The 26,835-nt window shown below is 44.9% G+C and overlaps 1 protein-coding gene and 1 long non-coding RNA gene across 7 annotated transcripts in view; one reads left to right on the top strand and one right to left on the bottom strand.

Moving 5' to 3' along the window:
- GTF2I (general transcription factor IIi) overlaps window positions 1–18,351 on the top strand; it is a 79,560-nt gene extending 61,209 nt beyond the window's left edge. For all 6 annotated transcript variants that reach the window (XM_020894911.2, XM_020894913.2, XM_070460203.1 and 3 more), the window contains 17 exons: window positions 374–432; window positions 3,443–3,514; window positions 4,656–4,839; window positions 5,705–5,763; window positions 6,142–6,216; window positions 7,304–7,402; window positions 8,098–8,163; window positions 8,491–8,674; window positions 10,336–10,394; window positions 10,766–10,846; window positions 11,272–11,355; window positions 11,724–11,907; window positions 13,390–13,418; window positions 15,114–15,155; window positions 15,929–15,970; window positions 16,441–16,516; window positions 17,219–18,351. In XM_020894911.2, the coding sequence (XP_020750570.1) occupies window positions 374–432; window positions 3,443–3,514; window positions 4,656–4,839; window positions 5,705–5,763; window positions 6,142–6,216; window positions 7,304–7,402; window positions 8,098–8,163; window positions 8,491–8,674; window positions 10,336–10,394; window positions 10,766–10,846; window positions 11,272–11,355; window positions 11,724–11,907; window positions 13,390–13,418; window positions 15,114–15,155; window positions 15,929–15,970; window positions 16,441–16,499 (1,378 nt within the window). In that variant the 3' untranslated portion in view covers window positions 16,500–16,516; window positions 17,219–18,351. The remainder of the gene's footprint in view (window positions 1–373; window positions 433–3,442; window positions 3,515–4,655; window positions 4,840–5,704; window positions 5,764–6,141; window positions 6,217–7,303; window positions 7,403–8,097; window positions 8,164–8,490; window positions 8,675–10,335; window positions 10,395–10,765; window positions 10,847–11,271; window positions 11,356–11,723; window positions 11,908–13,389; window positions 13,419–15,113; window positions 15,156–15,928; window positions 15,971–16,440; window positions 16,517–17,218) is intronic.
- Window positions 18,352–19,704: 1,353 nt separating this feature from the next.
- LOC139032701 (uncharacterized) lies at window positions 19,705–23,917 on the bottom strand. The gene is made up of 2 exons (XR_011485270.1): window positions 23,375–23,917; window positions 19,705–20,990 (listed from the first exon to the last, which is right to left on the bottom strand). It is a non-coding gene; the product is annotated as an uncharacterized lncRNA (long non-coding RNA).
- Window positions 23,918–26,835: the final 2,918 nt, after the last annotated feature.

The raw sequence follows: 26,835 nt of genomic DNA, 5'->3' as shown, positions 1-26,835 counted from the left end.
GGGCGCAGAACGCCCTTTAACACAGACGAGCTGTCCTTGAGGTAGAGCTTGCTTGCTGATTGGAGTGCACGTCTGTGTATCTGTCTGTCGGGACAAGCTTCAGGACAAAGCCAGATCCATCTAACTGGATTGTACTCTAGTTCACCTGAACTGGGGTGGGGCCAAACAAAACTGTTCTGCCACAAGTTAGCTTAAAATGCCTTTGAGGACATATAGGTGGTCCCACCTGAATCTTTATAAATTGCTATTTTCAAAATAATCTAAAGTCATCAAGATGATTTTTTATTCACTGCATTTGAAGGTAGAGTGAACCATATGGGAAGTAAAGGCAGTCTTAAATGCTCTCATCTTGATACCAGTTGTATTTTTACAGACCGGAGCTTCTGACACATAGCACTACTGAAGTTACTCAGCCCAGAACGAATACACCAGGTAAGAAAGTTGTGGTGTCCTTTTTAAAACCTTGTAAATCAAATAGTTTCTAAGCTTTCATTACACTTTTAAAGCCATAGAATTGCTCTTTTCTCCCTTCCACTCAAAAAAACGTTTCTTGGAAGATCAACACAGGCACTCCTTGTTTTATCAAGATGAACATAGCAGTTTGGGACACACTTGAGCTTTGAATTTAGACCCATGGTGTTTAGTAGAAATACAACGTGTCACAAATGTATGTCATGTAAAATTTGTACATGGTGGGTTGGTTTATACTCTTCATTTCATTTATTTACATCCTTTGTTTGAATCTCTGGTGTATGTTGTATACTTCCAGCACAGCCTGATTCAGGTGACCACATTTCCAGTGCACAGCTGCCCACACGTGGCTAATGGCCCAGACCATGAGATTTAGACCTTCATCTTTTCACAAGGACTTTGGTTTTAAAATGACAGATACTGTGATTGCAGCAGCTGCACCGACATCCTGCCCAACAGAAAAGAGCTTTAAAAGTCTCGGTCTCCGTTGTCAGAACGGTTTTCTTTTCTTTATCTGAGGTGTATAACGGTGCCTTTCTTCCTTTCTGATGTTTTTATTTTCATTTCATGATGTCAGATAAAGTGACCGTAACGTGGAGGTCTGCTTATTAGGTTCTGTAGGTTCTGCAGCCTTAGGAGCTTCTGTTGCTGAGAACCAGTAGTGGGTTCTTCTGAATTTTTGTTGTTAAAATCTTCTCCCATTCCTTCTTTTTCTTTCTTTCGTTTTTGCAGTTAATTGTTCTCGTAAATGCTAAGGTGAACTGCTGTACAAAGTGGGTTATTTGTCTGTACTAAAGTACTGATTCTTGAGTTTTAGGTACCTGCGTGCAAGTGGTGAAAGTCATCAGTATGCTAAACAGGTGGTATAATCTTTTTGTGTTCATCACAGCATGGGAAGTATTTGGAAAAAAAAAAAAAACTATGCTAGGGAAACAGACCATCCTCTGCCCAGAATTCTGCCAGGGAGAAGAGGTGATGCTTAATTTTTCAGATTGAATGCAGCTTCATCAGTCCAGCAAGTTCTTCAGAATGCATTTGACTTAGGCAAAGAAACAAGGTATTGGTGACAGATTGAAGACTGATTTGACAGAGACTTTACTAAGCAACGTAATGCAAACAGAAATATTCCCAAAGGTAGAGCTGTGGTATGCATTAGTCTGAATGTGATGGAAGTCTGTGTGTGAGTCTTCATTTCTCAAGACAGACCTCAAGGTCAAGCTTGTGATTATTGTGATGACTGATTTTATTAGGAGCATTTCTCATAGTGACTGTGAACTGAGGATGTTGAACATGTATCATTGGAACAATCTGTAGGCACCACAGAAGTTACTCTGAGGATTAAGTAATAGTTTCAGCAGTACTTGATCTGCTGTTTTCTGGCATAGACAGTTACAGGCCTTGTATCTAAAGACACTCCATTCTCCCAGTCATTAACAGAACTTGCCTTCGGCCTTTCGTGGACGACCTTGGAAAGAATCAAAGCTTGTCCTTCTTCATTCCTACAAAATGGTATTTGGTCTGCCAGTGCCGTGAGTGTTAGTCTTGCCAGGCTGACTCAGGTCCTCGAGTAACTGACAGAAGAAAGTGTCAGTCATTGCCGTCAGAGACGTCTGCCCGGCTCCCGGGTGACAGCTGTGTGCTGAGACACACGTCAGCGCGCGTGGTTCTCAGGTTGGGCAGAGGGAGCTGTCTCGTGTGAGAAAGTTGTGGCACTAGCCAGGTAATTGAGCTTCACGGGGGAAGAAAGAGAAGGCAGGTGGTGCTTGTGTGGAGTGGTGCAGAGACCTGTTTGTATTAGCGTAGAAATACCAGAGAAGGAAGTGCAGGCTGAGGCAGAAGGGGAGGACCCAGCTGACAGATGCCCCTGACCTTGGAGAAGGGAGACTCTGCCGATCGGTATAGCAATGTTCCGATTTGCTTTATACCATATGGACTTCGTCTGGTTGAATGGCTGAGTTACCATATTAAACCCTTGAGATGCTAGGTTTTCTTCTAAAGAAAAGGTTTTAAAGTACCTTCTTGGTAAAAGTAGAAGAAAAGGAAGAGTTTCTGAGGCTCCCAACCTTGAGAGCGTTTTCAGAAGTTCTCCAGCGCTTTCCGCCGCCTCTCCCACAGGCGTGGCTGACTTTGCTCGTGGGACGGCTCGTGTGCGCTCCGCCCTTTTCTCTAAAGTACTGTCTGTTACCCTCCTTCCTCATCCAACACCTCCAAGCATCCTCCACTGTCCCCAGGTTCACCTCCATCCTCTGCATCCTCACCTCCACCAAGCAAGCTCTGATAATCTGTCCAAGTGATAACCCTACCTATCTTTCCTAGCAGCTTATTTTTTCTGTATTTTTATGTTGTATTTAAAGGGATGTGGTTGTCTTACAAACAAAGGGTAAGGAAATAAACCAGATTACATATGTGACTAGTGCTCAGTGACACCCCCCTAATCACTTGTCATTCATTTCTTGCTGTGATGGGTGAGGTTTTCCTTTGTGTAAATCTGTAGGCATACATGTGTTCAATAAAACAAGGAATGCCTGTTTAGAAAAGCGAATACAATTGAAGCTCCTCTAGTTGAACCTGGTACCGGAGTCCTGGGTCCTTATACAGGTGGTCCTCCTAACTCTTGAGAGGGTTCTTCGATGTATCTCCAAGGAGGAATGTTTAAAAACTATTCATTCTAAATGCTTCTGAACAAGTTCTTCTTTGCCTACATTGTGCACTTAAATTGGAATTCTATCTCCCTGAACTTCTTGACAAGTGCAAGAAATCGTTCTTTTCCTTATGAACAGAAGTTTTTGTTCTTAAGAAAAGTTGTATGAAGAGTGTCCCTGGATATACACCTGAAACTGTTACAGTGTAATATGCTGATTATATCTCAGGTTTTAAAAAATGGCATCACTGGGAAGAATAGCATCCAATCTGATTTTGTGTCAGCACCCATAAGGGACAGGCTTAATTTGATTGATTTTTTGCTTGCTAGTCAAAGAAGATTGGAATGTCAGAATTACCAAACTACGGAAGCAAGTGGAAGAGATTTTTAACTTGAAATTTGGTAAGTAAAAGATAGTCTTAGTTTTAAAATGTTAATGGAAAGGCAGTGTTCTTTATGAACATTTTGGCAGTTCAGGACCTAAAGAGGGAAGCTCTCAGAAGTTGGGTTTGACTTTCTTTCCGCTCTGACATTGGCTGCTTAAACTGAGCAAGTTACCTTCTGTCCCCTGGACTCCCGATTTCTCGTGTATCAGAGCGGGAGAGGGTGGGAGGTCTTGGGAGGGACCTCAGTCCCGCTGTCTGTACCTGTGACCTGGCTGGCACCACATGACACATGGGTTTGATCATCTGTTTCAGCGTAGATTTGTTGACAGTGGTTTCTTGGAGTGCTGTCTGGAGGATTCTGACAAAGCTTAGCAGGTGTTTCAGTTGATTGGGTGTGTCTCATGGAGAAGGAAGGAAGGAGTAGAGTGGTCCCAATATTCCCAGGACATTGCCATCATTGATTTAGTATCTGATATTAACGTTTGTGTCCTGGGTCAGGAGCCTTCAGTACACTTGACCAGTCTGCTCAGGCGCATCTTCTTGCGCACCTCTTACCTTCGGCATGTGGGATCTTTGTTCCTTGACCAGGGATCAAACCCAGGCCCTCAGCAGTGAAAGCACACAGTCCTAGTCTCTGGACTACCAAGGAATTCCCTCTTTTAAACAAGATGCTGGGTTCAAGGGCTAGGTACTTGCCATATGGCTGTAGTTCATTTCTTCCCAGAGCACAGAGACAATTTTGATTGTCCTGTGGGGATAATTGATTGTCCTGTCCAAAGGGACAATTAATTATCCCTTTGATTCGAAGTGTTAAAATGTTCCCTTTATTTTTTTAGGCTTGTTGTTCAGTTTTCCCCAATGTACTGAGTAAAATACCTACAGTGTTAAGTGGAATTGCTAGATTGTTGGGAACTTTGGCACAATGTATTTGAGAGTGCACAGATGTCAACTACACTTACTGTGGTGATCACTTGAGAATATATGCAAATAGACCATTATGCCATACACTTGAAACTAACATACTGTTATATGTTCATTGTATCACAATTTAAAAATACATATAATAAAAGCATAAAAAGAGACTGCTGTCAGACAAAAGTAAAAGATTGTCTATAAAATTTTACCTTTTGTAAGTTATGTTTCTCTTACACTTTCAGCTCAAGCTCTTGGACTCACGGAGGCAGTAAAAGTACCATATCCAGTGTTTGAATCAAACCCCGAGTTCCTTTATGTAGAGGGCTTGCCAGAAGGGATTCCCTTTCGAAGCCCTACCTGGTTTGGAATTCCACGGCTGGAAAGGATTGTCCGTGGAAGTAATAAAATCAAGTTTGTTGTTAAAAAGTAAGTTCTTTTTGCCATTGCAATCCTTTCTGGAATTTAGGCAATTAAGTTGTATTTCTGTTGAAAATCTTCTCTAACTTCAGATTATGGCTAAGCCTTTGAGGTCCATGAGAGAAAGTGTAGCATGAGCCTGGGACCTCACCTTGTCCACTGCTGCTGTTCTTTAATCTGCACTTGATTTTTTTTCCCGTTGATTTTCTTCATCAGTACAAGGAGAGCTGTACTTGCCCGCAGCGGTGGTGCTGACATTTGCTGAGAGATGCTATGATGTCCCTATGAGTGTCTTACCCACAGATACCTGAAGGAAGAAAGAGAGTGCTGATTTTTAATGTGCTCTGTTTATTCCTGGTTAAGCTTATGGGCAACTGAATTTCAACAAATAAGTTTCTCATTTGCATGTCTGCAGAATTTCAGGAGCTGAAGAAACTAAACTCCTGTTAGTTAGTTTTCATTTTCATGAAAGTGAAAGTTGCTCAGTCGTGTCTGACTCTTTGCCACCCCATGGACTGTACAGTCCATGGAATTCTCCAGGCCAGAATACTGGACTGGGTAGGTAGCCTTTCCCTTCTCCAGGGGATCTTCCCAACCTAGGAATCAAACTGGGGTCTCCTGCATTGCAGGCATATCCTTTACCAACTGAGCTATCATGAAAGAACTCATTTGCTCTTCCTAAAATCTTTTAGCAGCTAGTCGTGGGAAGGAAAAGTGAATTTTTTTTTTTCAACAATGATAGAGATTATTTTTTCTCTACAGAGTTATTTTGTAGTCACCTTCATTTAAAAAAAAATTTGTCATCACAAGTTTTACTAGCTGTGAAGACCAATATTATACTGGCCACTGTAATGTTTCTTGGTTTTCTCTCTAGACCTGAACTAGTTATTTCCTACTTGCCTCCTGGAATGGCTAGTAAAATAAACACTAAAGGTAAGAGATTATGTATATCTTCGTTATACTTTGGTGTGTTAAGACATGTTGAGTCCCTGGCAGATATTTGTGTGTGGCGGGGGGTGGGGGGGTTGCTTTTTTATTTGTCTTTGAGATTTTTAAGGTATTTTATTTAATTCCTGCCCCCTCCACCCCAGAAGTAAACATTTCATTGGCAGTTTCATATTGCAGTCATCCTTCATTCATGTGTCCACAGCTTTGTTGAGACTCATGTGGAGTATATTATACCATCAGTTTAACTCTTCAGGTTTCTTTGAAAAGAGCCAAACTGTTAATTTCACTACTCTGCTTTTATAGAGCACTTTGTTATGGATTTTTTACAATATCCAAAAGAAATGGTATATGCTTACTTTACAGCTTTGCAGTCCCCGAAAAGACCACGAAGCCCCGGGAGTAATTCGAAAGTTCCTGAAATTGAGGTCACTGTGGAAGGTGAGATTGCTCTGTGGTCCGTTTCTGTCCACTCTCCAGCTCACTGATTACAGCTTTTGCTTCTTCATTCTAGTGTTGACATTTTTAGGAGAATGGGCCTTCACAAAACTTGTTTTAGGTATGGAAAGCTTACCTGTGGTAAGTCTAGATTTCTAAATGTTTCTAAACAGTTTCAAGTAGAAGATGAAATTTCTCCTCAGCCTCACCACTACTTGTTATTTTCTGCTTTTAGATAATAGTCATCCTAATGAGTGTCCTCCGTTTTATTGCTGAGTAATATTCCATTGTGTGGATGTGTACCGCATTTTGTTTATTTATTCATCACCCGATGGACATCTGGGTTGTACTACTTGGCTATTTATGAGTAATGCCACTCTGAATATTCATGTACAAGGGCAGTCTTGGGTTAATGAAAAGCACTTTTGACCTGCCTTCAGGGTGATGGGATGGATAGATCCAGCTTCTCCAGAAATACCTTGCTTTTATCACTATGCCATTTAAGAAAGCTTTGGTTTTTATTCAGTAGCTTGAAGTAATTAAAGATTAGAATGTTGAATCTTCATATTTTATTGAATTCTGAGGTCCTAGTCAGGCTTTTAGTGGAAAACAACTCAGAACCCGTAACATTGTTTCTGTGTATTTCTTAGAATTCAAAGAAAATATATGTCAAAAATAGCTAGAGAATCCAAAGGAGAGCTTCATAGTGGAGATGATATACTTGTATCTAAAGTTGTGTTTATGTTCAGAGGCTGAAAGAAAAACATAAAGGCAAACATGAGAGACCAGTGGCTTCAAAATGGTGTGATGAGTCATTAAGTGAACTGAAAGTTCCTCATATCAGCCAGAAAGCTAGATAGGTTTTGGGGGAAAATGCCTCATTGTAGGGATGGAAGTAGAAAAATGGACAGAGGTCTGTAGAACTCACAGCAGTGGCGTTTTGCTTTGCAGACTGCTTATATCCTCATTGGACTCAACTTTTCCAGCACAGGTTGGCCTTCAAGAGCAGGTTGTACAGAAGTCACTAGCAGGTGATTGATTGTGTGTGCTGACCATGTTTTTTGTTTGTTTGATTTTTATGCTGCTTTAGGCCCTAATAACAATCCTCAAACCTCAGCCGTTCGAACCCCTACTCAGACGAATGGTTCTAATGTTCCCTTCAAGCCTCGAGGGAGAGAGTTTTCCTTTGGTAAATATATACTTCATTTTTCTTGATTTCATTACTTCAAGTAAAAGGAATTAGTAAAATACTCTATTTTACTAGTTGCACTGTTTTTTTATTTGGTGAGTTAGTATATATTAACAGTTAAAAGCAAAGACTACAGAGCCAGATTGAGTTCAAATCTGGCACTAGTACTTATAGATGGGGATAACATTATTTCCTGTACCATAGGGTGATTTTTAAGATGATAAAATATATATCATCTAAAGGGTAGGACTGTATCTGGCACAGAGTAGATACTATAATTGTTTGGGAGGGGCATATTTTGGTCTTTGTTTATTTTGTTAATTTGTAGCTGACATATTAGTAATATAATAAGTTAAAATTAAGTTAGTTGCTCAGTTGTGTCCAACTCTTTGCGACCCCATGGACTGTAGCCCACCAGGCTCCTCCGTCCATGGACCTTTCCAGGTCTCCAGCATTGCAGACAGACTCTTACCGTCTGAGCCATCAGGGAACTCCAGTAATATAATAAAACAGTTAAATAATGCATCAGGATTAGAATATTACCAAGACTGTGTTGAAAACCTATATATTGTTTATTTTGCCCTGAGTAAAAGATGCACAATAAAAGATGATGATGAAGTTCCTAACCTTGGATGTATACTAGTAACTATTACTAACATTTTTTTCCTGCGTTTTTCTTTTTTTTTTTCATGCAGAGGCCTGGAATGCCAAAATCACAGACCTAAAACAGAAAGTTGAAAATCTTTTCAATGAAAAATGTGGTAAGTTTATTTTGAAGTATTACTGTTATTAAAGTGTGAGGTAGCTTTTTTATAAAACAGAAAAATGTGATCAGTGTAAAAATGTTCAGCATTTTAATATGGTTATCATCAGATGTGTGTGGACTTTGCAGGCATGAATTTGATCGTTTTTCCCACATTTCTTCAAGAAATTGAAGACATTTTTCTAAAATTAAAATCCATGTGATTTTTTTTTTAAACAATAGTTTTAGTAACTACAAAATGTAGTTTGAATGCCTTTTTTTTAAAGGTTTAATTTTTTAGAAAATTATGTATATGAGAAACGGTAAGTGTGTTTGTTTTTTTTAGGTGAAGCTCTTGGCCTTAAACAAGCTGTGAAAGTGCCGTTTGCGTTATTCGAGTCTTTCCCAGAAGACTTTTATGTGGAAGGCTTACCCGAGGGTGTGCCGTTCCGACGACCGTCTACTTTTGGCATTCCAAGGCTGGAGAAGATACTCAGAAACAAAGCCAAAATTAAGTTCATCATTAAAAAGTAAGGAGTAAGGTGAAACAAGCTTGCCCCCTGAGTGCGTACCGTTTGACTCGGGGGATGGCATGTGGATTCAGCCTTGGGGTTCAGGGAAGCTCTTTAAGCTGTGCTTTTGTATATATTTCAAAATATTTTTAAGTGGCCAAAAGAGGAAAGGAGAGCTGTGATTTACCAGAGGGATGACAACTTGATTTTTCGAAGTCTCCTTATAATCATGTTTTTACTGGTTGATACGGCTGGAATTGTTAAGTGGAGGTTCAGTGTTCTAAAGCCTTTTTATTTCTCCAGTTTACAGAATAGTTTAAATCTCTCTTCTTTTGATTGGGATCTGTGAATTATACCAGCACAGCTGAAGTAGATGAAAGTAACTGGAGTTAATAAAATATGTATCAGTGTCCAGCAATTGTTCAAAATTAGTTGAAAGGAATTTTAGGATTTATTTATTTATTAATGGCCACCCTCTGTACTTTCATCCAGGTCTCTAGAGGCTAAGACCCTGCCTCTGCTTCCTCAGAGAGACAGAATGTTTAATTTTTACTTTTTGGCCTTGCCATAAGATCATGGCATCCGGTCTTATCACTTCATGGCAAATAGATGGGTAAACAGTGGCTGGCTTTATTTTTCTGGGCTCCAAAATCACTGCAGATGGTGATTGCAGCCATGAAATTAAAAGATGCTTACTCCTTGGAAGGAAAGTTATGACCAACGTAGACATATTAAAAAGAAGCAGAGACATTACTCTGCCAACAAAGGTCCATCTAGTCAAGGCTATGGTTTTTCTAGTAGTCATGTATGAATGTGAGAGTTGGACTATAAAGAAAGCTCAGTGCCGAAGAATTGATGCTTTTGAACTGTGGTGCTGGAGAAGACTCTTGAGAGTCCCTTGGACTGCAAAGAGATTCAACCAGTCCATCCTGAAGGAGATCAGTCCTGGGTGCTCATTGGAAGGACTGATGTTGAAGCTGAAACTCCAGTACTTTGGCTACCTGATGAGAAGAGCTGACTCATTTGAAAAGACCCTGATTCTGGGAAAGATTGAGGGCAGGAGGAGGAGGGGACGACAGAGGATGAGATGGTTGGATGGCATCACCGACTCAATGGACATGGGTTTGGGTGGACTCCGGGAGTTGGTGATGGACAGGGAGGCCTGGCATGCTGTGGTTCATGGGGTCGCAAAGAGTCAGACACGACTGAGCGACTGAACTGAACTGAGGCATGTGGGATCTTAGTTCCTCACCCAGGGATCAAACCTGCGTTCTTGTATTGGAAGCCTGTTATTGGAGTCTTAACCAGTACCTCCAGGGAAGACCCAAGAGAGAGAGACTCTTGGTGCTTGACTTTTCACAGCCTGTCTTTGTATTTCCATGCTGCCTGCATGCAAAGCTCTAGTGTTTCCTTCTGAAGTCTAGCATTGCATCTTTCCATGGCATATTGAAACCATAGGAGGAAGCTATTTAAACTAAATAGGGCTTGGTGGATGTTAAAATCACAATTATAGTTAGTCTTTTTTTGTGTTTTCCTTTAGATATCCATGTTATTTCTGTTCCTGCTAAGATTAGTATGTATGTATAGAAAGTTACTAACTTTTTCAGTATCTTGCCTGTTTAATTTTTAATGTTTTACTATTGGAATACTAACACACATGCTTTTTCTCTTGTTTTTAGGCCAGAAATGTTTGAGACTGCAATTAAGGAGAGCACCTCCTCATCTAAGAGCCCTCCAAGTAAGTTATTTTGCTACAGAAAACACTTTATCAGACATTTACTTTGCAGCAGTAGTTTTAAAAATTATTGCAAGAGTAGCTGTTGAAATAAAACCTGGAAAGTCCATTCAAAGTCGGGGTTGTATCTGGTTTACAATTTTTAAGTTTTTTAATAACTTAAGGATCTCTACATGTCTGATGCTCTACAAAGCAGCATGAGGAAGACAAAAAATGAAAAGCATCTTTCAGGAAGCCCAGTGTCACAGAACAAGAAAACATGTCATGAGGAGCAAATTTGGCTTAAAAAGCAGTCCTTTTTTGTCTGTATTGTAAGCATTAGGAAGATCTAATTACATTTTGTATATGATTTAATCTGAAGTTTCCGTTTTCAGGAAAAATCAATTCATCACCCAATGTTAATACTACTGCATCAGGGGTTGAAGACCTTAACATCATTCAGGTGACAATTCCAGGTATGATCGTTCTGCCTTAATTATAGCTTGTTAGGGCTTCGTGGAGATTGAATATACTGCACATTGTCTGTTGTCCCCCTAGCCCCTGCAGAAATTTTTAACCAAATATATCACTATGTCAGTTTATCTCTATAAACAGTGCTTGGCAATTGTTAGATTCAACATGAGCTAAAACCTGTAGGCTATCCAGATGCCTAGTGTGTTTAAAAAATTTGTATGAAACAGCAAGCAAAACTGTATAGCTGGAATGATGGTGTTGCTTTTTCAGTTTAGTACTATTATTAAATTGTTTGGTTAAATCATTTCAATCTTGATTGATTTTTTAAAAAAATATTCCCAAAACATAAAATTACATAAAGCACCTAAAAATGTATCTAGTATTAAAATGGCATTGTTAAGTTACAGCTTTCTCTTAACCTTTTTAGACGATGATAATGAAAGACTGTCAAAAGTTGAGAAAGCTCGACAGCTCAGAGAGCAAGTTAATGACCTCTTCAGTCGAAAATTTGGTAAGTTTTACATTTGCGTAAGGCTTTCCAGGTGTCTCAGCATCTGCCTGCCAATCAGGAAACGCAGGTTCCATCTCTGGGTTGGGAAGATCCCTGGAGGTGGAAATGGCCACCCACTTCAATATTCTTGCCTGGGAAATCCCATGAACAGAGGAACCTTGTGGCTTCTACAGTCCATAGGGTTGCAAAGAGTCAGACATGACTGAGCATGGATGCAGGCGTTTGCATAGTACAACTTGCAGTAAGCCAGGAAACTTTGACTCAGTTAGATCTTAAAACTGAATTATGCTCAGGTGGTTGTCATCTGTGCTTCTGTAAACCCTCACTAAGGTGGACTCTCTGCTTTTATGCCATTTGTCTCACTATAGGTGAAGCCATTGGGATGGGTTTCCCCGTGAAGGTTCCCTACAGGAAAATCACAATTAACCCTGGCTGTGTGGTGGTTGATGGCATGCCCCCCGGAGTGTCATTCAAAGCCCCCAGCTATCTGGAAATCAGCTCCATGAGAAGGATCTTAGATTCTGCTGAGTTCATTAAATTCACAGTCATTAGGTACGTGAGAGTGACTTGCTTGGTCATAAGAATGAACCTGCAGATCACTAAGGCCGAGTCATCTTCCAAAATGTGGTCCTCTGTAGTAAGTTTACTGTGCAATGAAATGAACTAATATAGTCCTTTAGTTACTGTGAGATTCTTTCGTCCTTGTGCTGACTCTTAATTCTCTGGATTTTAAGGCAAGGTGTTGTTAGCACACCATGACCTGTGGACCAGCTCCAGCCCGCCATGTGTTTTTTTTTTTTTTGTATTGTTAAACCCAGTCACTCCTGCTTGTTTACATATTGTCTGTGGCTGCCTTCATATTGTAGTGATAAAATTAAGTAGCTGGAACAGAGGCAGTGTGGTCTGGACATATTTATGTCTGGCCCTTTACAGGAAACTGTTGCCAGCCCCTGCCTGAGGCATCTCTTCCCGGGCTTCAGGTCAGACAAGGATCCAGTGCTAAGTCACTTCTGTTTCCTTGTCTGTCCCGTGAGATGGTAGTTGTTCTCTTTGAGAGTGTGAGCTGCTTATCCACAGAGTAGGAAAGGCTGCTACACCTGCACACTCACAGCACCGTGAGGATTCCATTCGTTGACATGTGCTTGTCACACTTAAGTGCTACACACATCCTCTTTGCCATCACCTGAGTAGAAGTTCCCAGGGCCCTTCACGCTTCTTTTCCACCTCCCCCAAACTTCGCTGTTACTGAGTATACCCATTCATTGTCAATTCCCACTGTCTGCTTAGGACCAGCACTCCGAAATAGTTAATGTATTATCCTCTCAAAGCTTCTTCTCATTTCACTAAAATTACTCTAATTTCCTATTATTTATTTATTTTTGTGTGTGTGTGTAAAACATAGTTGTGTTTTTTTTTAATGTATTCATTTTTAATTGAAGGATAGTTGCTTTACAATATGGTATTGGTTTCTGCCATACATCAGCATGAATCAGCCATAGGTATACATGTGTCCCCTCCCACGTCCCCCTCTGCCCCCCAATCCCACCCTCTAGGTTGTCCCAGAGCCCCTGTCTGAGCTCCCTGCGTCATACAGCCAGTTCCCACGGGTTGTCTAGTTTACACGTTTGTCCCTCCCTCTCCTTCCCCTTCACTCTCCACCTCCCCAGAACTTAGCTGTGGTTAAACATACCCATTCATTGTCCAATTCCCACTGTCTGCTTAGGACCGACACTCAGAAATAGCTAATATATTACCCTCCCAAAGCCTTTTGTCATTTTACTAAAATTACTCTATTTCCCTTTACTTTATTCCTATTTTTCTCCCTACTGTTTTTCATGTAGCATTTTCTAATAATGTGCCCTAATCGTTACTTATCTGTTTGTAGGTGTAAAACTAGAAGATTAAATGGTAGTGGACAGCTTTTGTCTTTCTAGCACATAAGTAACATGGGCTAAATGTTAGTTGAATAAAAATATACATGTAAAATGCTTGTAGAGTAAAAAAAACACTTGTACCATCTGTTTCTCTCTTTAGACCATTTCCAGGACTTGTGATTAATAACCGTGAGTATTTCTGGATGTCTTTTTTTTTTCTTTTCTGGGATGTGAGAAAAGGGGGTGGGTGGGCTTATGCAGGTCTGCATGTACACTTAGAGGTGTAATCCAGCAGTAATCATTCAAAGTCGTTGTTTTAGCCCTCAGTATCAAGCACCGGCCCAGAAAGTTCTGGATGTGATATTGGGCAAGTTGCTTGGCTTTTTAAAATCATGTAATAAAATAGTAACGATACTTGCACCCACTTTGGCAGTTTCAGAGCATTTTAAATGACACATTGTATATCAAGCCTCTAACACAGGGACTAGCAAGGTCCTTACTATGTAAATATAAAGTTCTAATGCAACACTGTTGGGCCCATTTGCTTATGTCAGACTTGAGAAATTAAAACAGAGCAACCTGCAAAGCCTAAAATATTTACTCATTGCCTCTTTGTGATGAAGTTTGTTGACTCCTGATCTATAGTATGTGTTCAGTAAGCACAATCTATATTTATTCCTGTTTTTCCTGTTAGTACTTTTACTATTATTTTCTGATTACTGGGCTAGAAAAAGCAAGTCTTCTAACGTGATTTAGCGGCTTCTGTTAATATTGAGGCATTGTGTCTGGCAGTCATTGGGCTCTCAGATAATCTTGCACAAATACGTGTAAGTGTTCTTCCAGTTCCCCAATATTCCTCTCATTTTAAGCAGGTTTTTGTGTGTGTGTGTGTGTTGTTGTTGGGTTTTTTTTGTGTGTGAAACAATTAGGCTAGTATGTTTTATGTTCTTCTATTACGTTTCTTGTTAAAAATTTTCCAAAGTGACAGTCATCCTTAACTGATCCACCATTAGCATTTCAGTAATATTTCCAGCTGGTATTGTTTCAGCTCTTTAACACCCATCTGTATTGAGCGTTCTGTTCTGTATTTGTTGGGAAAGTGTTCAGGAGTTTTCAGTGACCGCTGCGCAGCTGAGCCCTGTGAGCTGTTGGTTCCCCGCCTGAGCTGAGAGTCACGCGGCTGTCAGGCCTGTTCCCGCCGCCCGCTCGGGCGTCACGCTCTCCATGCTCTTCTTTGGCTGTCTTGCCTTGAGCGTCACGGATTTGGTCTTCTCTCTTCTGCCTCCCAGTTTTGAGTTTCATTTTATCCTAAAATGTATTTATTTGCTTGTTTTCCCCAGCCACTAGTTCAATAGATTCTGTTTTTATTATACTCTATCTTGGCCAAGTGTGTCAGTATCTGGGGATGTCAATAATGAATGAAAGGAAATCTTGCTTCATAGATTTTTCAGTCATCTTTGGCATTCAGCTTTAATTAACAGCAGGGATCTTTAAATGACCAACCCCATGATAAAGTGTGGGGTTTTTGTTTTGTGTTGTTTTTTGGAAAACTTTTGATTGCAATTCATCTCTCTTCTATGTAACTTTTAATTTCAAAAGACATGTATTTTATGCCTCCTTACCCCTTTACCATATGTTTAAAGTGTTCAGTTTTGTTCTTTTCATTGTGTGGTAATATTTTACAGAATTTTATGGTAATTACTATGATTTAGTTACTTGGATGGTATCTACCGCAACTTTTAATCTTTGTTCCCTCCTTCTCATAAGGAAAATAGTGCCTCTTATAGCAGAGTTGGAGCATCAGGTTAGAGAATGTATGCAAAAATGCTTTTCAAATTTTAGCAGTGTATCATTATTACTTAAATGAATCTGCTTTCTTTTCAGAGTTGGTTGATCAGAATGAGTCGGAAGGCCCAGTGATCCAAGGTAAATTAAGCAGGGTAAAACATGGAAATATTCCTGCTTACGCAGTAAACCAGATCACATCAATTCTGTGGCCTCACGTGCTAATGTGTACCTAACTCTAAGCAGAGTTAACTCCACAGCACACGCGTCCACACGTGTGCACACATGCGAGCACATGCAGACTTGGTCTCTTTGACTCCTCGGTCTGAAGGCCTAGGCGGGCTCACACCGCAGGCCCTCACTGAGAACTGCACGCTTGGCGTTGGCTCCGCCTCCCTACGGCAAGCTCAAGCTCGGGAACCCGAGACCAGTGGCGTTGAGTGTGGTTGTGTGAGGAGAAAGTGTCTTTTAACTTGGTGCCTTATACCCTTCATTTCTAATGGTTGCTGTAAGCCAGACTGTTGGGTGAAAATGCACGTGTTGTAGTTTTAAAAATTCCTTAGAAGCAAGTGTTTGTTTAGGCCTGCTGCATGATTCTCTGAAAGTAATGAAAGACTCATTAAAAGGGATCCTTCAGAAGGACGGGGGAAAAGACATAACCTCCTACTTCCCTGTTGGACCTGTGTTAAGATTGCTATTTAAGATTTTGATTGTGTAAGATAGCAGGTTTCAGAAAAGCAGATTTTTGACCATCCAGTCGAGTAACTGTTTTTAATTCCTCAAATCTGTGGCTATTGTTTCATCCTAGATGGGGGCTTTGTGTATGTCTAAAGAGCTTTCTCCCACTAGGCTTTTTACATAACTGAAGGCAACTTTTGATCAGCGTTTTAATAAAATCATGTGTTTCTCTTCAGAATCAGCCGAGCCAACCCAATTGGAGGTTCCTGCAACCGAAGGTAAAAGGGGTAGCCTGGTTGTCAAAAATTGAAGTGTCAAAGACAAAGGGTTAATTGTGGTTTTGAAGCGCTTTACTTGGAACCACGTGGTGGTTTTGTTTCTTAGTTTCTGGGTGAAGTGGGTTTGTAGTTTATGCCCAGAAACATTGTATTTAGAGATGACTTATGGGTTCTTTTCTTCCATTTTCCCCAAATGACTCTTAATGAATTCTGAAATAGTTGAATGACTGCTTTATAACCTAGATTCAGCTAGTGTGGGTGCTTTACATGCATAATTAATAAGGCGCTTGTGACTTTGAAAATCTAAGTAACACAATTTAGAACTTAACTGCTGTAGAAGAGTCTCTAGTTGCTACCATTTTTAATATCCTATCGAGTTGTAATGAATAGTTTGGTATGAGTAGATGTATAATCAAGCAGATCTGCATTCATAGTGCAGTTAATCGGTTCCGTTTTGTTTTTCTTAATAGAAATAAAGGAGACTGATGGAAACTCCCAAATCAAGCAAGAACCAGACCCTACGTGGTAGAACTCTTCCCTCCTAGGGTAAATCAGCTTCTGTGTCCAGGACACCATGTAGTGTCTAGGTGGACCTTCCTGCATATTCGTAAGCTGAAGTGTTTTCCCTGCTTCGGCCATAAACAGTGGCCCCACCTTCGGGGCACATGAGGACCAGGTATAAGCATGCTGGGTGGTCTGAGCTAGAAGGCTCAGGCATAGAGATTTTCCTTGGATCAGCGTATGTCTATCAGGCGAAGATGTTAAAGCACTTTGCTTCCAATGGAAAATGTTTTGTTTTTGTAGGTTAATTCTGTTCTTGCCATTGGATGTACTTTGAGTCAGTGTCACCAGACTGACTCTTGCCTAATTACAGTAACAGTATTTGCAGAGTCTGGCCGAGCTACACAATCCATTGTGTATCATGCATGTGATTCGGCCTGATCCAGTCATTCCAAGCATCTTAAACCTTTCCAGGAGGGGCATTCCTAGACCAGGAGTCATTGAAACTTGGTATTCATGTCGTGCGGAACCTCACTCAGCTGTTTTCATGATAGTTAGAGGGTACAGTTATCTGTCACCTGTAGCTGTAGTTTTTTTATACGGAGACTTTTTTGGTCGTGGAATGGGCCATGTACCTCCAGTCCCTGGACTGAAGTGGTAATTAAGTTGTGATATTAGTGAAAATCATAAATTCCTATAACCAGATTAACCTGTTTTCTCACTTGTCTGTTTTCTCTCCTGTTTTAGCTTAAAGTATCAGTGGGTGAGAAGAGCTTTTCGGACCTGTTACTGCCCCAGGCTGTGTAATATACTTGTATAACAGAAATACCTTCTATACAAACCTTTTTTTCTACTTTTAGATAGAAATGTCTACTTTTTCAGCAGTTCTGTGAATTGAATTAAAGAGCAGAGTGACTGTAGATTTGGAATGGCTGGTTTCCTTGGGAATGTATTATAAGGATTTTACAGCAGTGCTGGAAAAACGACAGGGAAAATGACAGGGGTGGAGCTCATCAGATTCTTTACGTATTCAGCAGAGCCTTCAGCGATGGTGTTTGTTTTCCAATCAAGTGAAGATATCTCCTACTGGAACATCTCAGCTTCGGCAGTGAAGAAAACCCCTGTGATATAGTTCAGCTCTTTAGTTTTTTTATTGGAGAAAATCATTTAAATGATCCTTTTGTTCACGGCTCTCCTTAATGACTGAGTGAACAGTTAGTATCTGTATATTTGACTAAACCTTTTCCTAAGCTCTCTATCATGGTTCATATGTTTTTTATCATCATTAAAACCATCAGGATCAGCTAACAGCCAAGTAAGAGGTCGGTAATCTCAGCGTGTGGCTTATAGATGGAATACAGAGAACCTCTTCCATCCACATTTACTTTTCATCCAAATAAAGTGCATGGCGTACCCGAAGTTTGAGGTCAGGGATGAGTGTTGGGGCGAGCCTCACTGCCGTGTGCCCAGTCGTGGCGTGGAATTCCTTGGAACACTGCCCCAGCTCGGCTCAGAACTCGGGGGGCAGGGGGCGTTTCGTTGCCTTCATTACTCTGCGGTTGAACCAGTGACACTGAGGCCCCAGTGTGGGTGGTGAGGGGTCAGTCAGCTGACCAGGCACCCTCTGACATTCTGCGCCATTTGTAGGAGAATCTTACATGTGTTGAGATTTCACCAACAGTAAGCGATGTAAAATACCAGCTATCCGAAAAGCTAGAGTATGTGATGGCATAGAGTTTTCATTAGCTTTATCACAATATTCACAATGGAGAATTATATTACATGGTAGCAGAAATAGGCATTTTTATGTGTTGCTTATATTTTACCTCAAATTAAATTGTAGATATAGGGTAATAAATAAAATCCATCCATGCCTTTCACACACTAGCTCATTTCTTTCTAAAGTGTTTTCGTGACTGTTGGGAAACCTGGGGTGGCTCGGCGGCAGGCGGATTGTGAAGTGAGGTCAGGTCGCCGCTGTCCAGAGGCTCCGTGCCTCTCGTTAGGACACCCTTGCCGAGGGTGACTCTGAGACCACTGTGCCTCTGGCCTGAGCTGGGGCTGGAGCCCCCACCTTTTTGTCCGTGACCTGCCAACTGCATGTGATATTTGAGGTCAATCCCTCCCAGGATGGTGTCCGTGCATGAGCCCCTCCCATGTAAAACACTGGCTCCAGGTCTTTTCTATTCTCTCCGCATCGCCTTCTGGCTCTCCACGACCCTTCCCAGTGTGACCTCAGGGAAAGCCAAACCGATTTGTTGATAAAGGTAGCAGCCGACCACCCCGAGGAGACAGCTGCTCCAGTAGAGCCTCGCGGTTCCTCTCAGGTCTTCTTGCCCTGAGAAGGTGTGCCCCATCTCGCTGCCGCCACCACACGTCCCGTCCCAGTCCCTGGGGATTCATGGTCATCCAGAGGCTGCTTTTTAAAAGGAGTTACGCTTGTACACATAGCCCTTTAACAGAAGTTTTGTGGGAGCACAGACTTGGAAGGAGATGTACTTTCCTACTCAGTATAAGTATATATATATCTCCAGTATGAAAATTCTGTATCTATGCATACACATATGTTTGGGGATTTTTTAAGTTTCTTATAGCTAAAAATGAGCGCATGAGTCTCTGCATTGTAGACCACAGCTCAGAATCAGTGTGGCATCCTCCTCCTCCTAACTTAGGTATAAAGATGCAGTCCGGTCCCATCCTACCTCTGAACAGCTTACAGGTTGCTTTAAGAAATGTTGAATCTCAGTTGAAGCTGTGTCTGTGAGCAGAAGAGTGTGGAGGTGGAAGAAGTCGCTTTATTAACTCACTGTGTCTCCCAGAGGTTTTCACACACCCCTGTTCACTCTGCTTACCCACAGTCGGGGGGCTCTCAGTACAGCCTCTCCTGGCAAGGTGACTGCCTTAGCAAATTGCCTCCTTACTTACAGTGGTCAGATGAGCCCTAGTTTCAGCACCACAGGTTTGTTTAAAAATGGCTGGGGTCACCCTGGCTTGCTCATGTGGAGCCCAGGAACCGTCTTAAGGAGCAAGCCTTCTGCCACATGTGTTAGCAAATAGGTTTTGCCTTCATAAATGAGACAGTTGACAAAGCATGATTCTTCAGAGGGCAAGGGGTGTAAAACTCGCCCCATCAAGGTCTTTCCTGGAGGACCAGACGGAAACACGAGCTACAGGTCACATAGGTCCTATCAGTAATTCTAATGCACCCTGTGTTTCCAAAACGATGTGATGGCTGATGGTTCAACATTATTTTATTAGGAAATATAGCAGAATGACCAGGGACATAGGCTTTGTGACCAGCTCCAAGCCATGCTTCTGGAAAGCTGTGATCTTGAGTAAGTTTCCAACAGTAAAACCAAGGAAGCGTGTACCATTGTAGGATTGTTACCAGTTAGACCCTGATGGTGAAATTGGGCCAACTGCTTACAGCCTCTTGCCCGGCTCTGGGCCTCAGGTGGCAGGGAGAGCCGTGCTCTGTTTCTGGGTCAGCTTCTGCCCTGGGGCGGGCGGCAGGGCTGCTGCAGGCAGGGCCGCTGGCACCTCCAAGAGAAACCTTCACATTTACCCACCTACCGCCACTCAGACTGTGCAGTGCACGTAAGCTTACCCTGTTAAGCAGTTAGCACATCCCAAGAGATGTTTGATCTCTTCATTGGTCTAAATCCTCTATGATAGCTGAAGTGCATTCATATCATGTGCCCAGGTCACCTTGGGACTTGAGAGAAGAGGAGGGAGACCAAGAATCCAGCTGTGGCCACAGTCTTCCCTCTGAGACTGCAGCGTGGACTGGGCTTGGGTCTGCAGTGCCCACTGTTCCCAGGACAGGGCTGTCTACTATAGCAGGCCGCCAGTCCTGTTTGCAAGTAGGTCATCTCTCTGAGCATCCTTCCAGCAACATTTCTGCTGTTGTTTTTTTTTTTTTTCCTCCCCACCAGGGACCAAAATTCCATTGGAGAGGAAGATTGAGAGACCAGCCCCTTCCAGTGTCCAGACCCCAAGCCCCACCCGAATAAGCTCAAGCTGCTGGTGGGTTTAGCCATTAGTGACCCGTGATTGTCACACAGCACAGCGCTCCTCTGGACACCTTCCGTCTTAAGTGGAAGAAGCCACATGTGTGTATTTTGAAAGGTGTGGTGTTCTCCACGGATGCCTCAGTTTCCCTTTGATAGGGACGAGGGGAAAGGATGGCGGGAACTGAGGCGACCTCTGGCCCCTTGTTCTGCTCGGGTCCCCATTCTGCTCAGCCCTGAGTCCAGTCGGATGAGCACAGATAGGGCTGTGCAGGTTTCTGGCTAGACGCCCCCATAGAATTGCTCTCCAGCCCCTGTGGTTTGGGTTCTGTTTTAGTCCCACGTGTACTGAGGGGCGGTTAACTTCTCATGACCGCCAGCTTTGGCTGAAAGGGCAGATGGTGAAAGCAGGCTGTTGAAGTCCCAAGTCCCTCAGGTTATGGGGGCCGGTTGACAAATCAGTGGGTAAAGCTGGCTGCTGCAGCTCCCGGGCTTCAAATCCCTGTGAACTGAATGAAAAACAGCCAAGTTGCTTGTCTTCCCAGCTCCCCAACTCTGATCAACAAAGGTTTTGCGTGTCAGCTCCCTCCTGCCCCATCCCACCCTTCAACCCCCCTTGCCTTGTGGTTTTATTTTGAGGAAGTTGTCAGGAAAAGTAGCACTGAAAACATGCTGTGATACAACACCCATGTGTAACAGTGTTTCCTGCCCAAGTTTCTCAAGCCAGGATAGGTGGGTCCTGGTGGGCCTTCTGTAGCACTGAGTTCCCGCGTGACCTCAGGATGCCTATTGATGCCCATCGTTGCTCACCTGGAAAGCGGTTGTGATCCTTACCGAAGACCATGTGCTGGTCAGGGCCTGGGGGGACCGAGTGAGAACTGTCCCCACTCAACCCCAACCAGAGGCAGCAAGAGAGACGCCACCTCCAAGGCTCTAGGAAGATTTTAGATAAATCCCCAAAGAATCTGTAGATTTGCATCATCTGTAATTGAGACAAACTGTTCTCTCCTTCATAACAGCCAATCTTGATCCTCAAGGAAAAATCCTTAAGACAGCAGGCGCAGGTTTGCAGAAAGGCTGGGTCAGAGTAGGCACCCACCCCATGGCATAGGGTCAAGAAGCCACAGCAAGTGTTGGCCTTCAAGAGAGGAGCTCTCAGTTGGGGGAAGTGGCTTCGTTGCCCCCGGTGCTTGATGCAAGCCGGGCCGCCACCAGACACACATAAGCAGACCCGCTGTCCACAGGTGCCCAGCACCTGTCTGTCCTGTGACCCCTCGGACGGGGTGGAGGTGCCGAGTCCATGGCCAAGTCCCAGACTGAGCATGCTGCCGGCTGCCTTCGCACAGTCTCTGGGCAGGGTGGGGGAGACAATGGCAACCCAGCCGTGATGACTGGATTTAGGAGGTGGGATTTTTCTCATTACTGGAATTAGCTACAAGTTCAGAAGAGCTCACCGCAAAACCCCCTGTGGCGGTACCACACGCTGGATTTAGCCTTGATGGTTGATGAGCTTCAAATGACTTTGGCCACATGATGCATCTGGCCCCAGTGAGGAAGTGGGGCAGGAGGCTGGGCGCAGGCAGGCCCCAGGGCTCCCGGCTCGAGCGGGACCAGATGGTAGTGAAGCGAGTGAAAGTCGCTCTGTCGTGTCTGGCTCCTTGTGACCCCATAGACTGCACCCCGCCAAGCTCCTCCGTCCATGGAATTCTCCAGCTCGGAATTCTGGCCATGGGTAAGCCGTTCCCTCCTCCAGGGGATCTTCCCAACCCAGGGATTGAACCCAGGTCTCCTGCATTGCAGGCGGATTCTTTACCATCTGAGCCACCAGGGAAAGACCTGGCTTTGGAATGGGACCAGATGGTAGAGTCCCTTTGATTTGGCTAAGCACCCTCTTGGTGTCATGACGTCCACCAGGCGTCTGCTACAGTGCAGAAGGGACAGCCCCAGCCCCACCCCTAGGACTCAGGCTCCTGTCTACCATCCTCCCCAACCTGGCCTGGGAAAGCCCCCCCAGCTTTCCTACCCCCATGGCCTGGGCACAGCCAAGGCTGAGCTCTCCCAGGGCTAGTCCGGGGGCTGCCCCACACACAGCCACCCAGCTCACCAGCGACAGCCCCAGCGGAGAACACAGGCCTGCCCTGGGTCTGAGCCCCACACCGTTTGCCCCAGCAGCCAGCGGTGCCAGCTCTCATACACCTGACATCTCCCTCATTCCAGGCCCAGCTTAAACAGCGAGAAACTGCCTTGGACTTCCCCATACACTCCTAATACAGTCCTTGGAATAGGTACAGTTGCTAATGTCCTTTTACAGATGAAAAAAACCGAGGCTTGGAACTTGCCAAGGGCACCCAGCCCGGTGTGAACAGGTCTGTGTGGGCTGGGCTCCAGGCCACTGTGCCCAGAGCCGGCATTTGGTGTGTGCATGGCCTCCTGCAGACCAAAGGCTAAGGCTGACTCTTGGGGTGTCCGGGCGCTCACTCCTGTGTCCCTAGGCCAAGGACCCGGCCGCCATGTCATCAGGCCCAGGGGAGAAGGAATTCGCAGGATGTGTGGCCCAGCTGTGTCCTAGCTCCACTCCTGAGTCCAGGCTCCTATTTCTCTCCTGATGAGGCCGCAAGGCCCACCCCAACCCAGCCAGAGCCCGTCCCTGGTCTGATCTGCTGAGAAAGGAAGCCTCAGGGGTCCCCTGGGAACGGGTGGCTAGGGGCGTGCATTTCCACACTGAGGCACCTGCTTGCCCTTCAAAGCCTCTGCCGCATAGAGCCAGGCTCACGGCCAAGGAAGCCCTCAACCAGCGGCTCAGGGACCCCTCCTGCACCTCCTGGCGGTGGGCGAGACCCGGCCCGTGGGCTGACCCAGGGGGCCTTCGTCACAGGCCTGGCTGGAGGCTTACCTTAGCCTCTGTGAAAGAACCGTCACGTGGTGAAGGCTGCTGTGTTCGCGTCTTGGGAAGCCCGACAGAGGACCCCAGAGGGCACCGCCTGGGCCTTGGGCGCTCAGGCTAAACCTGTCTCCGCACAGCCCGTCCCCGTGGCCCAGCCTTGGTAGGGGACTGCCCAGCCCCATCCATCCGGGGAAGGCGGCATCTGGAGCGAGGCCAAGGTCTTCGGGCCAGGCCGGGAAGCCCTGCCTCCCCTCCTGGCAGGCCTGTCGTGAGCACCTCCCTCTTCAGGCAGGTCGAAGTCTGGCTTCTCCCTCCTGAACCCCCCAATATCATTCATTCATTCAGAAGGGCCGATGGTTTAGAGCGTGGGTCCAGACTGCCTAGGTTCAAGACCCAGCTTTTTTGCTCCGCAGAGGTGACAGCCCGTTTAACCTCACTGCACCTGTTTTTCCCATCTATCAAGTGGGGGAAATCACAGTGCCTTCCTGAGAGTCACTGTGCAGATGAGATGAGATCAGGTCATAAATGTAAGACTCTCCGAACCCAGGCTAAGTCCTCTGTTAGCCCTTGATGGAAAGTGGGTGGGGGAGATTCTAGGGACTCTGGTATTTTTTTTTTTTAACATACCTATCAATAATCACTTAATTTTTTTAACTTAAAAAAAAGCTTTTAATTTTATATTGGAGTATAGCTGATTAACGTTAATGGTGTGATAGTTTCAGGTGGACAACAAAGGGATTCAGCCAATCATACACAAGTATGCATTCTCCCCTAGACTCCCCGCCCATCCAGGCTGACCAGCATTCCCTGTGCTCTGACCTTGCTGATTATCCATTCTAAATATAGTCGTGTGTACGTGTCCATCCCAAACTCCCTAACTATTGGTTCTGGGGATTCTACGAGCTCTGGTATTCTAATACCTGGGGGATGTATAACAAGATCTGCATAATGCTAGCTAAAATCTTACAATGTTTAGTTCAATTTCATTTTTTTTTGCAGTGTTCTATAATATCACAATTTGAAATTTCTAAAATATTTATTTGTATCTTACCCCCTCCAAAAGCCAAACTTTTATTTATTAATGGCGTCTAATTTTGCTCATTTTTGTTTGTCTGTTTTATCTTTTTCTTTCTAGTTTTGCTCATTTAAAAAAATAAAAATCATTTGGTCACTTGTTTCATTCATGCATTAAAATAAACCCTATCTCATCCTGACAAAAAGCCTGCTTAGGGAAGTCCTATGAGGTAAACATGAGCTCTAAGCGCTTCATACTTTGGTCCCCTCCTCTCTGGCCCGGGTGTGGTAAGGAGCAAGGGGAGGTTGGGGAGACCGCAGGAGGGAAGTGGAGAGGTAGCAGCTGACGGCTCAGGCCGCTGGGTCATGCCTGGTGTCTGCAGGACAGGGCAGTCTGGCTGGGCGGTTATGCAAGAGTGGAAAGACTTCTGAGAAGAAAGGAAGTCAGTGGCGGGCCGCGACCAGGACTGGTGCCCGGGAGGGGGTACCGCTTGCAGCCAGCCCCACCTGCCACTTCCTCTGCCCTTCCCAGGTGAGCAGAACTGGGCGTCTGCCCTCGGTGCGGGACCGCAAGGCAGCACCCCGTGAGACGGGGAAGACCAGAGACAAGCTGAGCATCCCTCAGGGCGGGGGCGTTTAGTGAATGATTAAAGCACCATCTCTCAGCTGTGAGCCAAGAGCCGTGTGCTGTGGGCTTAAGGGAGGACTGCCATCCATCATGGGACCCCACTCGGTCTATTCTTGCTTCCAACTTTCTGTTGCGGTAAAAGGCACCCACAGAGAAGGGCTGTGCATGAAACTCAACGTGCCTAGGGCCGGGCTAATTTTAGGAAGTGAGCGCACTTGTGGAACTGGCGTCCTTATCAACAGAGCGAATCGCTTGCGGCCTCCGGGCCCCCTCCGCTCACTGCTGGCCCCCGCCCCTGCCCCCAGAGGTCACCCTGGCTTCCAACCCCACTGACTGGCCTGGGAAGAGTTTGAGCTTGGGGTCAGTGGCATCCTGCAGGAGGGGCATTTTGTCCGCTTCTCTATCCCCACGTTGTACCTGGAAGGTTCCCCCGTGTTGTGCAGGGCAGTTCTTTCCCATCGCTGAGCCGTGCATCCTTCTCTGCAGGCAGATCCCAGCTGTGTAAGTGGAAGTGACCAAGGACTGGCAAGGCTGGTCACACCCAGGGTTGGTGACCTCGGGGTAACTGAGGAGCAGCATTGTCTAGAGGGGACCTGCTGAGCAACTCTTCCAGAACAGAGGAAAGAAATAGACTCCGAGCTTCCGAGATAACACCCCCTGCCAAAGGTCAAGCCTTGCCCCTGGTGGTCCCGGGGGACCCGTGGCTCTCAGAGTGCTCCCAGCGCTGATGGCCTTGGCCACCATCTTTCCCTCTTGGAATCTGAGAGTCTGGGCCACAAAGTGACCCTGCCCACCTGAGCCTGCCGTCAAATTTCCTGGGTCTAAGACCACTTGCTCTGTGACCTTGAACCAGCCCTGTAACCTCTGAGCTCCCGGAGTCCCAAGTCTCCCTGGCCAAGCGCCCCAGGCTTTGGCATCACCGACTCAATGGACATGGGTTTGAGCAAATCCCGAGAGTCGATGAAGGCAGGGAAGCCTGGTGTGCTGCAGTCCATGGGGTCGTAAAGAGTCAGACACGACTGAGCAACTGAACAACAACCCATCCTCTCCCAGCAAGCTGCTCCTCCCTCACCCCTGCATCCCAAATCCCCTTCTCCCCGTTATTGGCAGAGATGGGGGTCCACTTTCACTCAGGAGGAAATCAAGCTGGCTCTGAGGGGCCATTCTTTGATTAGGATTTGAACTCGGGTCTTAGTCTGCCCGCCCACTACTGTTCTCAGTCACACTCACCCAGGGTGTGCACCGGAGGCTTGTACACACTCCTTTGGAGGATTCATCACTCCACGAGCAATGCAGTCACTATCCGAATATTTGCAGAGGGTCCACTGCCTGCCAGGCACCAGCTCTGGGGCATTGGGGCCAGAGCCCTTGTCAAAACAGGCCAGACCCTTCTCTCACAGGGCTCACAATCTGGCCTGGAAAGACATTGTAAAAATAAAATAAAACAGTGGTCAGTGCTCTGAGAAAAAAAAAAAAAAAGAAAAGAGGAGTAGGGGCTTGTGAAGTGTTGCTATTTTATGTGAGGTTATCAAGGAAGGCCTCTCGGAGGAGGTGCCCTTTCTCAGAGGAGAAACCTGCAGACAATGAGGGTGGGAGTTTCAGGCCTGCCTGAGATGGGCCAGGTGGAACAGGGCGTGCAAAGGCCCTGAGGTGCAAGTAATGGGGGAGTTCCCGTAACAGAGAAGCCAAGGCCGCTGGTGCAGGGAGCCAGGAGGAGAGAGTGGGGAGTCGGGCACCCCACTGGGGTCCTAGAGGCCACGGGGAGGACAGGGGCCAGAGTGTCCTTGCACACCTGCGTGCGTGTGGCCGCCCACGTCCCGCCACGGGA

This window comes from Odocoileus virginianus, chromosome 33 (genome assembly GCF_023699985.2).
Source record: "Odocoileus virginianus isolate 20LAN1187 ecotype Illinois chromosome 33, Ovbor_1.2, whole genome shotgun sequence".
In the NCBI taxonomy this organism is placed as follows: domain Eukaryota; kingdom Metazoa; phylum Chordata; class Mammalia; order Artiodactyla; family Cervidae; genus Odocoileus; species Odocoileus virginianus.
Note: the sequence above shows the minus strand (reverse complement) of the source record. Positions and strands in the feature narration are given on the sequence as shown.